The sequence below is a fragment of the Triturus cristatus genome, chromosome 7, assembly GCF_964204655.1.
Source record: "Triturus cristatus chromosome 7, aTriCri1.1, whole genome shotgun sequence".
NCBI lineage: Eukaryota > Metazoa > Chordata > Amphibia > Caudata > Salamandridae > Triturus > Triturus cristatus.
In genome coordinates this window covers 239826572-239841126 of record NC_140590.1, presented here as the reverse complement: position 1 = coordinate 239841126, position 14555 = coordinate 239826572, and the positions used below count along the sequence as shown (strand labels likewise).

The 14555-nt window shown below is 42.9% G+C and overlaps 1 protein-coding gene across 1 annotated transcript in view; it reads left to right on the top strand.

Annotated features, from left to right (window-relative positions):
* LOC146809306 (myeloperoxidase-like) overlaps positions 1–14555 on the top strand; it is a 184145-nt gene that overhangs the window by 43156 nt on the left and 126434 nt on the right. Inside the window, exons 2-4 of the mRNA XM_085614336.1 lie at positions 2150–2252; positions 7058–7233; positions 9457–9580. Of these exons, the coding sequence (XP_085470462.1) occupies positions 2150–2252; positions 7058–7233; positions 9457–9580 (403 nt within the window). The remainder of the gene's footprint in view (positions 1–2149; positions 2253–7057; positions 7234–9456; positions 9581–14555) is intronic.

The following is a 14555-nucleotide window of genomic DNA, read 5'->3' as shown; positions in this document are numbered from 1 at the left end:
GTCGCTGTCTCCTCATACCACTATTCCTGAGCTACTTTTGTGAAGTAAAGAGTCGATGACTCAGCTGGACGTTGCGAGCTTCTACTCATTACTTCCACCAGTTGAATCAGTGGCTGCCTACTGTCTCTTTTAAATTACACCTGCTTATTATTCTCTTGAAGAGCACTGCAAACAAGAGAGAAAATGAAGAGAATGCGTATTCTGCAAGACGTCTACACAGCAAAACTCAGAGCATTCTGAGCAGTCATGTATCTCCTGTCCTGACACACTGACATGATCAGAGCTCCCTAGCACAGTGTGAGGCTGCTGTTTTGATATCAACCCTTGAGGACTTTCTGGTTACCCTCTATTCCATGGACCTGACAGCCAGCTTCACTGGATGGCGATGAAATTGCATTTTTGATTACATTTTCTTATTTGTTTTCAAGAAGTATACCATCAGTGGAGTGCACGGGCCCTGAGAGGGTGTAACATTTCCTTGAAGGCTAATATCTTGTGCAGACACTTTATGGCTGGTAATCTGCTGAGAGCTGTGTTTTAGCAGTAACAGTCCTCTGAGCAAAGTAGACCTTGCCAGATTTTTTTCTGGCGCATTTGCTCTGCAGAGGGAATCTTCCCAAAGTTGTTTTAATCACCAATCCATTTCTTCTCCGTGCTTTCGACCATTTTGTGATTTTGGTTTTAAAGATTTCCTTTACTTAATGCAATTGGGCATTTTGTATTTCATCTTTTTATTGTGAAAGAGATATGGCCAATAAACACACAGTCTTTCTCTAAAAAATGTCCTTGGCTTATACATATAAAGCAAACATAAGAAGGTATAAGGCAATAAGAGAGGTGAGGACCCAAACAAAGGTAGGGAGAACAAAACATGTGGATTCAAAGAAAGATGAGACAGAGTAGGACAAAGCATATTGCAGTGAAATCTATCTTGAAGAGCATGTCAGTCACAAATGAAAATGCTTGTTTACAGTTAGTAGTTGGCAAGACACAATAGCAAGATGTGTATCCACATTGGCAAGATGCTGCATAGCACCCCCGGCGGAAGTCCTGCCCGCTCTCCCTTCTGCCTCTCTGATCGCTTTCTCTCTACCTTACCCCCTCTCCTCCTCTCTCTCCTGAAGCCTTCCTGTGCCACCTCTTATTAACCTCAGGGAGTTGGGGAACGTGACAGAGGCACAGGAAGTGACATTCAAGGGCTCCAGCCTAGCTGGGACTATGCCCAGTGCAATAAAAGGGCTGTCCAGAAATGTGTGCCACCAGATGCCCTCAGCAGGGTATTTGGCTGCAGTACATCATGTAGTGTCCTGCTGCTCCTGCATATCAAATGGACCTTGCAAAGTTTCATATTTTGACATCCATGAATAGGAGTTTAGTAGGGATCCTACCGCTCACCTGGCTGTAATGAGAAACTGGCATAGCTTCTGGACTGTGATAAATATTACAGTTCAGCTGTAGTGCCTGCTGACAGCAACCTCTTTGAAAGACAAGCTGACGAGTAGAGCTGCAACTGCTGCTATGACAAAGGGTCAACAAGCTTATCAGATGAGTTCTTTTCAAGCTTTTATTCCTGGAAAAATACTTGTGTTATCTAATAATTAAGGGATTTATCAATTAGGATATTTATATTATTATGTTTGTTTCACAGAAAACAAAAATCTGTCTGAAGATTACCACATATTTTAGCCAACAAACTTTTAGAAATTGATTTAGTTTACATTTATTCATGCTATGCCACCCTTTAGCCATGTCAATGTTCTGCAAAACCACAATATAATCAGTAAATACAAACATACATAAGTAAATAATATTTAACCTAATTGTAAACGGGGGATGTCTTTTGTGAGAGTAGTGGTGTAGAAGAGAGTTAGGAGTATGGTGATGGCATGAATAGTCATGTATTATAAGAAATTAAATATCTCGTACCATATGTAAGATGTTGTAGATTACATCAAAATGTTTTGATATTTCAAAGAAACGTGGGCTTCAGCCTTGTTCCTCTGCATGGTCAGCAATCTGCTTAGTAACTTGCAATATCCCGATAACGTGAGGTGAGATTTGCTTTATACCATGAATGTGTTAGTATTTATATAGCCCACTACTAGCAGCAGACTTCTGACATTCTGAAACTTCTTATCTCCCTTTACAGCTGGTCACCCATTGCTGGATCAAATAGATACTTCATCCCTTCTGCGACTAGCGAAACAAGCTAAGGAATCGGTGGACCAAGCATTCACCGAGACTCGCTCCAGGTAAGTCATTGGTTTATGGAAATCTTTCTTTCAGGAATCCAGATTGTGTATGAATTTATGGAAGGTACTCCATCTTGAGAACACTGTCAACATCCAGAGGAGGGTGATTCTAATGATAGAATAGGATAGGCAACCAAAGCCCACCGTGATCAACTGAAGGTCATAGCGCAGAAACTCAAAGGCCCAGATTTACTACGCCTTTGTGCCGACTCTAGAGTGACTCAAGGTGGCATATACTGTTTACTGTTCAGTGCAAAAGGAGTTCTGTGCTGTAAAGGGGACATTTTCACAGCGCAAAAAAACTCTTTGCTCTGCTTTTCACCACTTTGCAGCAAGCTGGCATCACTGGGGCAGGTCAGCACAAACCCCCACAGATTTTGGTGCAGACCAGGCTTTGCCTCAAAATGAACGCCTTCTAAAGGCAGGTGCAAACAAGGGGAAATGTGTTCATTTCTAAAAAAAACCAAAATAACAGATTGAATGTATGTTGTAATGAACAGCAAACTGCCTACTCATAGGAATTTGCACTGGAAGTGTATGCCTCCAGATCAAATCCTCCGATAAACAGCACACATTCACCTTTGTGCCATGGTGAGTGGTTGTGAGCAGCATATGGTAGACTGTTAGTGTGCCAGCACATGGGATGACACCTGAAGCAGGGCAATCTTTGTAGATATGGAGCTACGCTATATTTTCCCTTTTGTGCAAGGCAGTGCAGCTATTTGAATACTACACCGTGTTGCATGAAACATTAGTAGAAATGGGTACTAGAGCATTCTATGTGCACTGCTATACCCACAATCTGATGATGTCATTGTGGCAGCAAGAGGGCGACTATGGGATGATGGTGTTGTCAAGATGAACAGAAATCCATGGCACCACACGGACACTAAAGCCAGACTCAAGCCATGCACACTTTAGGCAAACATTCCCTACTCTCACTAAAGAATTTAAATTGTTTCTGTGATGCGGCTACAATAGCTGTATCTGGGCACACATACATTTATACTTTAAAGAATGAGGCACTACACTTGCTTTTATAATGGAATGTGAAACACTTGCATAGCTTCAGTACTTGTAATATAGGGATGCACATGCACATTACAAGTCCTAATGAGAAGCAGTGTTGGATTGGCCTACAGTGCAGTCTGGCAGTGCCTGCAGGGCTTATCTGACCGATCAGTTTGTAGGCCTGTTTTTTGGCTGGTTGTGGTGTATTTTATGGTGTGGTGCGCTGGTGTTCACTGTTGATTTGCTAAGCATTACCACAAACATTACATTCAGCAAGCACAAACACTTAGGGCCCGATTACGATGTCGGGCAGACCGCCACCAGCAGGCCATCGGTGGCGGTCCATCCAACATCTGGGGTAGAGGTCTGACCCCTGGATTATGATGCCGGCGGTCAGGGCGCATCAGGTAGGTGGAGAGACCACCACCTCCAAAATGCTCAAGGAGCCTAATCCCTACAATGAAGACTGTACCCGCAGAGGTACCACCATAGGGATTAGGATGTCAGTTTCCCACAGTCTTTTCATGGCGGCCCAACCGCCATAAAAAGGCTGTCAGAAAGTGGCTTTGGACGCCCCTAGCATGTTCCCCATCCTCCGTTGGCCCCTTACCAGGCCGCAGCACAAGTTGCAATAGAAAAAGGGATGTTTCCGACCGCCCACACAGCAGAGCATTCTAATCTGGCAGGCGGGACCTCTGACTACCTGTCAAGCAGTCGCACTCCCGCTGCGAAGGCGGTCAGACACTTGTCCAACGCCATTGTAATGATCTCCTTAGAATATCCCATAGCTTGCAAAACATCTATACAGCGTGTCTTCACAAGTTCAAAACTTCCATGATTTTGAATCGTGGGTCATTTTTATAAATATCTGATTCGCTAATTGGGGTCACTTTTATGTTGTTGTCCGGGCCTATTTTATGCCCCAGTCGGAAACTGATGAAAAAGGAAGTCCTTACCATTTCGTGAAGTACATTGATGTGGCTATGGGCTGTAGCATATTAGCCCACTTTTGAAGTACCTGTAACCTTTGAATATTTGTGCATCACACAATAGACATAAAATATTTTCTCAATTGTTTAATACAGCAAGCAACATGCTGCTTAAAAATGTACCCTTGTTTTAGTTTCTCTTGCAGTAAAGCATCATTATGTACTGTAAGCCAAAACTTGGGAAATGTAAAGTATTTGTGGAAAGCTGGCCATTCATGTTGTTTACCAATGTAGGGTTACACCATACTAATAGTCTAGATGACCCTTATTTGGTTTACAGGGCTTTCTTCGATAATTGTAAGTGCTATATTTGTGGTAGTGTGGTCGAACAGTTTAGGCTCATCAGAGGGGAGTGTTGAACATTTGTTGTGCACAAAGAGTCAATAAATGAGACACACTCAATAAGAAATCTAAGACCCATTTAGAAAATTGTAGACACCAAGAACATTGGAATCAGGTAAATACTTTGAAAGTAATGGGTTTTTGAAGTGATAAAATACTTGAATATTTTTGAGGTATGTTATTTTATGGGAGAAACATACACTGCATGCGGTTACTTGCAAGCGGTTCTTTATGGTACCTTTCGGGGCTTAAGGTGCTCAGGGGCCAAGGTCCAAGAGCCCACCAGCAGTTCGGATTTACCTGCCCTGCTGTGTCCGGGTGCAGCTGTGCTGGTCGCGTTGGTAGCCTCAAGCTCTTCACGTTAAAGTGTATGGGCAAGAACCCTAAAAAGAAAGGCTGCATATGGGGACTTGGGGACAAGTCTGCCGGAATGCAATGGTGGGCTTGACTCTTGAGGGTCTCTGGGACAAGGGACACCATCGGGTTACTTGAACTCGGGCTTTGGGGCTCGGGTGCAGAGGTGTTTTGGCCGGAAGGTCTCTTGAGTTAAAGGCTCTTACTTCTTGAGTTGACCTGCAGAGGGGAAGAAAACAAGATTGCAAGGCCACTCTCAGTGAGGCTCTCATGGGTCCTGAATCCCTCGTTGGAAGGTAGTGGGTTGACGTCAATGTTGTCTGGGCTTTACACACAACAAGCCTTAGGTATGGCAAGTGCTCTGATACCCAGGGTATTGGTGCTGGGTGGCTCCTGGAGGGCCTGGCATCTCTAAATGTGGCAGGGAGATTGATTTGAGCTCCTGGAACCATGGTGACCTCTTCCTGGTGTGATATATCCTTGGTGGATCCAATGATCAGCAAGAAGATGTACCGGAAAAGTGTGTCAGTGACTGCAACTGCAGGGATTGGCTCCTCGACCCCAAGGGTGATGCTGCTTGGTTGTCGAAGCACTGGACAGTCCTCGGTAGGTTTTTGGGAGGCTGTTCAGCAGCAGGAAAAGTCATTTCTTGCAGCAGCCACGCAGGTCTTGCCGCCAATTCTGGTTCCAGGTCCACAGTTCTTTCATTGTTGGCTCTTCTTTGTCCTTCTTCGGTTACCAGGTAGCCAAATCTGAGTTCCTGGTGTCAGGGGGATAGCTAAATACTGAATTTAGGGGCGTTAAGTGGAGTGTAAGTTAGTAGCCAATGGGCTACTTACCCCTGGGGTGACTACACAACCTGCATGACCACGTTCTGTGACGTCCTGTGAAGAGTGGGTATGATCCTGTCCAAGAGTTCCTAATTTCACTAAATTCAAAATGGTGAAACCCTTCTTCAGCTGTCCAGTACAGGTGGCCTACCTTAGGGGTGTGCCTGGCCTGTGAATGTGACACGCCTTCTGACCATCTAATTTCCCACAAGCTCTGGTGCTAAATGGGCCTCAGGCCAAGGGGTGGCATTACCCAGGTCTGGGGGGAAGCCCTTGTTGCATATCAAAGGCAGCAGAGGCTTTGAAGCCTCTTGCCCTGACATGCTAATTTCCTAGCCTTCTGCAGGAGGAGGTGTAAACACCTTCTGCCAGAGGAGGCATTGTTTCTGGACTCTGAGAGTGAGGGCTTTCCCGGGCAGGGGGTCAGAAACTCATCTGTGGTGGCTGGCTAGAAGAGTCCAGTCAGCCCTAAATGACTGGCAGGTTTCGGGGTTACCTCTAAGGTGCCCTCTGGGTGCATTTCATAATCAATCCAACACTGGTATCCATGTGAATTTATTAAATGAGGTGTTTGATACCAAACACCATTATTTTTGGTGAAACCATTATGTGCTTGGAAACTCATAATGACCGGTGCTCAGTACATATGCTTAAGATGGCTTCCTGATCCCTTGCAATGTTGTGGGAATGGAACCAGACATCACAGAGGCAAATCTGCTTATGCAGATATGTCCTCACACATAATATAAGGGACCCTGACTTAGGCCTCTAAGACCTGCTGTAGGGGTAACTTACATATAGTATATGCAGTGAGCATGGGTATGGCACACAGGGAGTGTGCCATGTCATGTTTTCAGAATAGTTTGCACCATTTCACTCAGCCTGCAATGGCAGTCTGTATGTAGTTTTTGTGTGGGTCCTTTAGGGTGCATATTACATGCTGCATCCCTTAGAGATACTCTTTAGGACCCATGCACTGGGTACCATTTATAAGGAACTTACATGGGGTGCTAAAATCATTGCCAATTGGGGTACAATCAAACATTTACCTTGTTTTGAGGGAAGGGGCACCAACACTGGGGCCTGGTTAGCAGGGACCCAGTGCCACCTCAGTCATAAAGCATCAGTACTAGGGAAAAACGTGCAGGTGACCGTGTCTAAAAAGGGGCACTTACCTACAGTACTTATTATTGACGTTTTCCCATAATCAATGATATTTGTACATGCACCTACTTGTTGACAGTGATATTAAAGATGAACAATTATATTTTCCCTTCAGCTTCAAGCAGCTCTTGAGAGCCAGGTCTTTCTCTCCATTTGAACTCATGGCAAATTTCAGGCAGGCCACAGGCAGTACAAGAAATGCCCTCAGAGCAGCTGAGAAAAGAGAACAAATTATTAGTCTCCTGGGTATGAAGCTGGATGTCTTCAACTGCGAAAACTTCAATTTAACAGGTACTGTTGATTAAAACATTCTGTGTCTGTGTTTTAACAGTTTCCTTCATGCAGTCAATTGTCAAGGAACTAGATGGAGCCATTTTCCAACACAGCAAAATGCAGGAATAGACTATAATGTATAAAGTATAGAAACAGAAGGTGAATCTGAAAATAGCAATCGCAATGAAGCCATGAAACACAGCTTGTATGAAAAGAAGCCTCCTTTACCACCCACAGGAAACGTGCTAGCTGTTAATAATGATGTACAAACAGTGGGCGTCATCAAATCAGACTACTCTACCTACTGCCCCACCCCAGTCGATAACACACTGATGCAGTGAGCATTCTATGACACACCTTCCATGTCCAAGCAGCAACGGAGGGAGCATGGACACCTACACCACCCACTTCCCTCTGTACACATGCCATCCAGTAAATGACGTCACAATATATTTGGCAACCAAACTATATATCAGCAAACAACAAAACATTCTTGATCCTTATATTCTTAATGACTGTGTGACGATGAAAGATTAGGTAAGAGTGCTAGATTTGTTTTAGTTTCACAGCCTCTCTAAGATAAGCATTGAGATGCAAAACACACCTCTTCCTCCACACATTTAATCCCCAATAACTCTATCACCCCATATGTTGTACATCACCCCCCTTTCCAGGTTGTAGTATACTCCAGTAGTATAGGTTTGTTAGAAATTTTGATTTAAAATGTTAAAAACATAAACCTCTTCACTGTAGAACAACAAGAGAAAACAAGTGCAACTCTTTAATGTCCTCTGATTGCAGGTGTGTATGCGGGTGTGTCTGAAAGATGGTATGAAAACATAGGAGACAAGTCCTCAACACTACAGCTACAGATAAAAGTTGAATATTTCAGTCAGGGGAAATCCTAATAACTCTGGCTGTACTGGACAGTGAAGGAGCCGAATTCCATGTTCTAGATCTGCTCTGGAACTTCAGGTTGATGGTACTTTTTGTCAGCATGAAAGTGTCGAGGGGAGAGAAATCGTTGGCCAACCAAATATTTTAATTCCAGTTTACCATGACTCCTAAGAATCAGAGACTCCCAGTCAAGTTTAGTTAGTTTATCACAAAGCTAAAAACAGCTGGGCATACAGGCACCTCAAGGTGAAGTTGTAGAAAGAAATGGGAACTAATACAAAGCGATATCCTCGGATGAAGTTAAGGCGGTGCAGCCTGCACAGGATAATCAGTTCAAGAATCAGGATACAGAAAATAATAAAGCAGACATCAAGATTCCCCTTCATAGGACATTCGTGGGTATAAAGTATTAATCTGTCCCTACACTACCACTTGTGTAACATCCCTACATAGCATTTCACATGGCAAGATTCATTAAGGTGTCAGTATGTGAAGTCTTCCTAAAACGTTTCTTCAGATCAGATGGGTCAGGTAGCGTTACGCTATAGAGCTTGTTTTAAGATGCTTTCTCTCTCAAGGCAAGGCAGAAGTCCCCGGATACTTTCCCTAACTTCGATACAACAATACCACAGGTAGTATCCCAATATACATTGCAGCATCACACCATCTAGTCAAGCCACCTCCTCGTAGGTGATTTTCCATTAGGTAGTGATGCTCCCAGGCCTTGGAAAGATGACCATGATTCCCAGGCTTGCTTTGATGAGAAAATACAACAGTTCTCCATTTTCAGTATCAGTGCCCAATGTATCCTCTTCTCCCTAAGCCAAAGTCCTAAAACAAAGACATCATTCTAGCTAACAAGGTAGAATTTTCCACCTGCAACAGAAACATGAGAAGGAACAAATCCAACATTCACATGAAATTCAGCTATTAAATCTAAAGAGCTTCCCGGGAAAATGCATCTAAGGACTAAGGAAATAGGCCAACATAAGAAACGGCACAAAGGCCTCATGAAATTACATATACACTGACCACTATTTACTGAACCTTTCTATGTTAGCACATTGTACAAGCACATCAAATATGTGAATAATCGTCAGCAGCATGTAGGAATTCTACACTCTAATGTTTTCAGCTAAACACATTTAGTTGCAATGTTAATTTCTTCATGTTTACATTGTACTGTATGAGCAAAATTTGCGCTTCATCAGCAGTCTCTACAAAGTAGGACAACTATTATTGTTTAGCTTGCTTATGCAGGAAAAGGAATAATTGTATTGTGATTTACATTATTAAAATCTGTTGTTGATAGGAAAAGTTCAAATCTAAGGGGTCCTTTTTCAGATAAACTCAGCAAACCTCAGCTGGATACCCTTTCTGCAGAGAGTGGTTGTGCTTCAGAGACCAGAATGTTGCGATGTCCCGAACATGATGTCTACAGGGACATTACCGGAGCCTGCAACAACAAGTAAGTCTCTTGCTGGAAAAATAGCCCTGGCAAATGCACGCTTCTGATCACACATTCTTGACACTCATCAAGTTTGTTTACAGAAATCAGTAATATATAGGATATCAGTGTTACAAGTAGGATGATAAGTAAGTACTAGAGGTTGGGTTTGAAGCAGGAGGCTGGAGATAGTTTGAGGTAAGTCTGAGCTGTTTCCTGAATGCAGACTTAAGTCTTAGGTTTTAGTCAGTGTCTTGTAGCACTTTGTGTTGTGCATTTGCTGTGTCAGTTGTCAGAACTTACTTTGCTCACGTTCCTATTACTATTAAATAGATTTGTGTCACTAGGTCTATTAAATTCTGCTACATGCTTCCAGTGGCGTAGATGGACCTACTGCCACCCGGAGCAGCCCCTAAGTGTGCCGCCCAGTGCAGGTTAGAGCGGTGGGGTGGCAGTAGACTTGTTCCTGGGGAGGGCTGGGTGGTGACCGACGGATGACTTGTTCTCGGGGTGAGGGGTGGCAGCTGACAGAAGACTTGTTCGCGGGGGGATGGTGGTAGTCGACAGACAAGACTTTCTCACCTCTGTGCCTCAAAAAGAGTGCCACCTGGGGCAGATCACCCCCTACCCCCCAGCTACGCCACTGTAGGCTTCCCCTTCTGTCACAGCTCCCCTGTAACTTGGTGCTCAGGGGGACGATTATCACTGAAGGCTTAGTCCCTCACTTTCAGAAGGGGAGCAAGGGACAGAAAGGTCATTATTGCTTAGGCCCTGTGTTTTCTCAGGTCCCTATATGTGTACTGCAAACTGTATTTATAAACTTTTTAAGCAAAGCTGCCCTGTTTAAGAATGACAAAGCAGTTAATAGTCAGTGCCACTATTTTTGAAATAGGTTCTTGACCTGTAAGGGGGGGTCCCGCTTCAGTTTTCAGGCGCCGGGAAACCCTTGTTGGGTAGCTGTTGTGCCATATAAGTTAAATAAATAAATAAATAAATAAATTTGTTGACCTGGGTCATTGCCAGTACTCACTGTTTAAGCCACTGTTGTTCTCCAATGTTACTCTTCTTTTCCACAATATGTGAGCATGACTGGAGATGACGTGTCTTGTATATTTTTCTGCTGTTGTATGAACAGTGTGGCCATGGTGGTGCTAACTGTGGATTCACAGTCTGCATCATGTGAAGGGTCTCTCATTTCTGTTTTACTTGACTATATGATATTTGTACTTGTGCTATGAATAGGCTGCTTCTGACCCACAGTCCACAATACAGCGTGGAATCATATTCTCGAATGCTATTACAACGCGCTTCAGTGTGTCAGGTGTTTATTCTTTTTTGCTTGAGTCTCTTAAAGGTGGTGCATGCGGCTGTTGCATTTTAGACAGAAACAGATTGCTTTCCCCTTCCATTTGTACTGTCAGGCATGCCCATGCTTGGCCTAATGGGCTCTGTGGCCCATACCGGACGTGGTGCAATGCAACAGAAACAAAGTGAGCAATATCCGCTTTCCAAAGATGGGAAATCCATACTGCCCAAGATGTTCTATTGAGTCTGAGCTCTGCTTTGAAGGGGAACAATGGCCTTGCTGTAAATGAGGGTAATTCGGTGTACACTTCCTAGCAATTGTCCTGCCAAGTAGGCAGCTTGCCTCGGGGCTGCACCACCCACATGTTCTCGTGATACAAAGAGGAGACCTGTGTGCCACTTAGCGCACGTGCTGTTTGAGCATTGCTGTATTGGACTGGGCAAAGCAGGCGGATATCACGTGACTATGCTTGGAAGGGAGGCTGGAGAAGCCCTGTTCTGCAGCAAACTTAGTCCACGGATCTATGTCTTTGAATTCCTCCAAATGAAAGGAATTCGCACAACATCGATCCGTCTTCAGTAATTTTTAAGAGGATCATAAATATCTCTATACTCCTTTTACTGGAGAACAACCAATGTGCCATTTTTCCATCTCCAGCTTCACGTTGGCTTCTTTGTATGTGTTTCTCACAGCAATCCATGGAGAGCCTCAGAATTCCCAAATTGGTCATACATGCCTGTCCATTGCAAGGGGAGATGCAGATGACTCTATATGACAATGTTGTAAGGTTTGCAACGTGTTTGTGCGTTGATCCAATATTACTCCTTCGTCATCTAAAAGTGTAATTCTTTACGACAGGCATTGTATTAAATACTGTAGAAGGTACAATGTTACAACAGCCAAATTATAACATTGTAAACCCTATATTTCAAAAGCGATTTTCACACAAGGCTCATCCATGGCCTATTTGTCATTCTTTTATAACAATCAAGTTATATTAAGTTTCTATTTGAAAACAAAATACCCCAAAACAAAACACCTCATACTAGAAGGGTTTCCTGACCCTTGGTTTTCATCGGTCTTCTGTGTGCAATGGGTGGTGGGAGGTGTGCCCTCTAAAAATCAAATCAACATTTTGATGGGACAGATTGTTGAATACAGAATATCGACAAATAAAAAATTGACAGGTAAGTCTAGAATTTCTATACCTTACTACACATATATGTACCTACGTGGTAGATATGTCTTCAAGGCACGTCGATTTGGAGTTAGGAATAGTGAATCTCTGCTTCCCTATGTGGACTTACTTTATGAAATATTTCCCCTGTATATTCTGTCCTCAAAATTAGTATGCCACGGTACTGTTGGTGCCAATATTCAGTAGTACAATCATTGAGGCACTGTTAGTCACTGGCCAATCATTGGCCTCCAGACATGCCAGTTTCAGCAGATCTTACAGGAGTCTTTCAGTCCTCCTGTCACAGTTAAGGCACAAGGAGAACTTCAGACACAGCCGGGCCCCCTACATTGTGCAGTGTACAGATGCAGCTTCGGTGCCCTTGCACCCAGGTCTTGGCATGACTGGAAGGAATTTCGATTTTTCTCCATCAAACAACACAGGCAACAATGGAAAACTCTCACCAAAAACACTGGTTACTAGGCAAGATTGTGGAGGTAGCTGATTACACTCTATTACATATATTCAGACCACTACCAGAAACAGAACAGATTTCCTTCCCTGGTATTCACTATTTAAAAGAAATGATCTAAAACTACCATTTAGCTATAAATGTTGCTACACTTCACTCGTTCAGTGTATAACCAAGATATAAGTTTTTGCAGCCTACACATTTTCAGAAAAAATGGCTGGCATAGCAGTTCTTTCCTATGCGTTTTAAAATGGGCCCCCTGTTCTATAGAAGCAGTCAGTCATTATAGAATAGATATGTTACATGCAGACCCTTTATACAAAAACAAAGTCTTCATGTAGGATTAAGCTTAACCTAAATTAGGCATTATACCTATTAGTAGTGTGCTGTGCACATGTGAGGGGAGTGTATCATTTTAACATAGGTACACAAGGGATGAGGAAGGCATATGTAACTCACTTTCAATGAAAACTGAAAAAAGTGCTTAAAAAGCATGCAGGTTGAAAACTGACAATAGAACCGATAAAATTACTTACAATGGCTTAACAAGATTAGTCCTTTTATAAGTAGCGTCTCCATTCCATGACTGTATCATCAGTTTCCCTTTCATCATGTTTCCTTATTTTCAATTCCATTCCTCCCAGTTATCTCTTCAAACTTCTCAGCTTTTGAAATTCAAATATAAGAAAAGATTGAGAAATGAAGGTCACATCCAGCCTCAAACTCTAAAGCATTGCACAATAATTTGCTCAACAAAATTTGCTTCAAAATGCAAATTGGGGCCCAGATTCTGAAAACTGTCTCAATACACAGCACAACCGCCGAAGAGGCTGCGCTGCGTGACAGGGGAAAAGCAGGAGAGCACCATATTCCCAGAGATATGGCACTTACCTCCCCTCTCCCTAGCGCAGGTGCTGATTTGAGCTACCGTGCACCAGGCACACACCTTAGCGCCATAGAGCTAGGGTGTGTCTCTGAGTCCAGCATAGGTATTGTAAAAGATTGTACCTTTCCTGTACAAAATACTATGACTAGACACATTCAAAGCTTTTCCTACTTTGTATGTGTGCGGCACAGTGCAACTCGCATGTGAATTCAGAAAATTAAGGAGAAATTAAACATTTCTCCTTTTAACGCCTGCTTTACAGCAGCATTCATTTTGGCACTAAACCCTGTCTACTAATGTTAGTATTTAGGGTTTAGCGTCAAAAAGCAGAGATGGTTGCATGGGAAAGCTCATGTACCACCCATTTGATGCACCCTTGATGCACAGTAATGCAAAGCAGCGCAACATTTGGTTTCGATACTCCCAGCTCCTGGCTCAATCACCTTGCTTCCCAGGTCTTCTCCGGTGAGAAAGAACACTGTCTCACAGTATCAGCACTCCTTGTACAAATGTATCCTCTTCTCTCTGAGCCTAACTCCTAAAACAAAAGCTAACAGAGAAGAATTTCTCCACCTGCAACAGAAATGTGAGGAAGGGAAAGTTCAACATGCGCATTAAATTCAACTGACAAGTCTAATATGAGAGCGTCCAGTGAAAATGCATGTCAGGCCTACGGAAATCGGCCAACATAAGGAAATAGCAAGTAGGCCGTATGAAGCCACATGTGAATAACCATTTTGCTAAGCATTTTAAATCATATGAACACATATCAAATATATGCATAATTGTAAGCAACCTACACAAAATCTGCACTTTAAAGTTTCAGTCAACACGCCAATGGTGCACGTTTAAACCAATGCATTACATTTCAGTGAATGAACTTCATTAATCAGTTATAACAAACACCAAGATCTATTAATCAGAACACAACTGCCACGTTAATCTTTTCAAATTGCACAAAATATGTCTATCATTTCACCTTTTCATGTTATTACGTTTCACATTCTAATGACCAAATGTTAACACAACAAAAGTCAATGCAGGTGTAAACTACTTGTGATTATGATGCACCCCTACAAATGGAAGAGAACAATCGTGCTTTAACACACTCTTTTAATTTACAATGGAGATTGAAGATGGGAAACAAACCAAAGG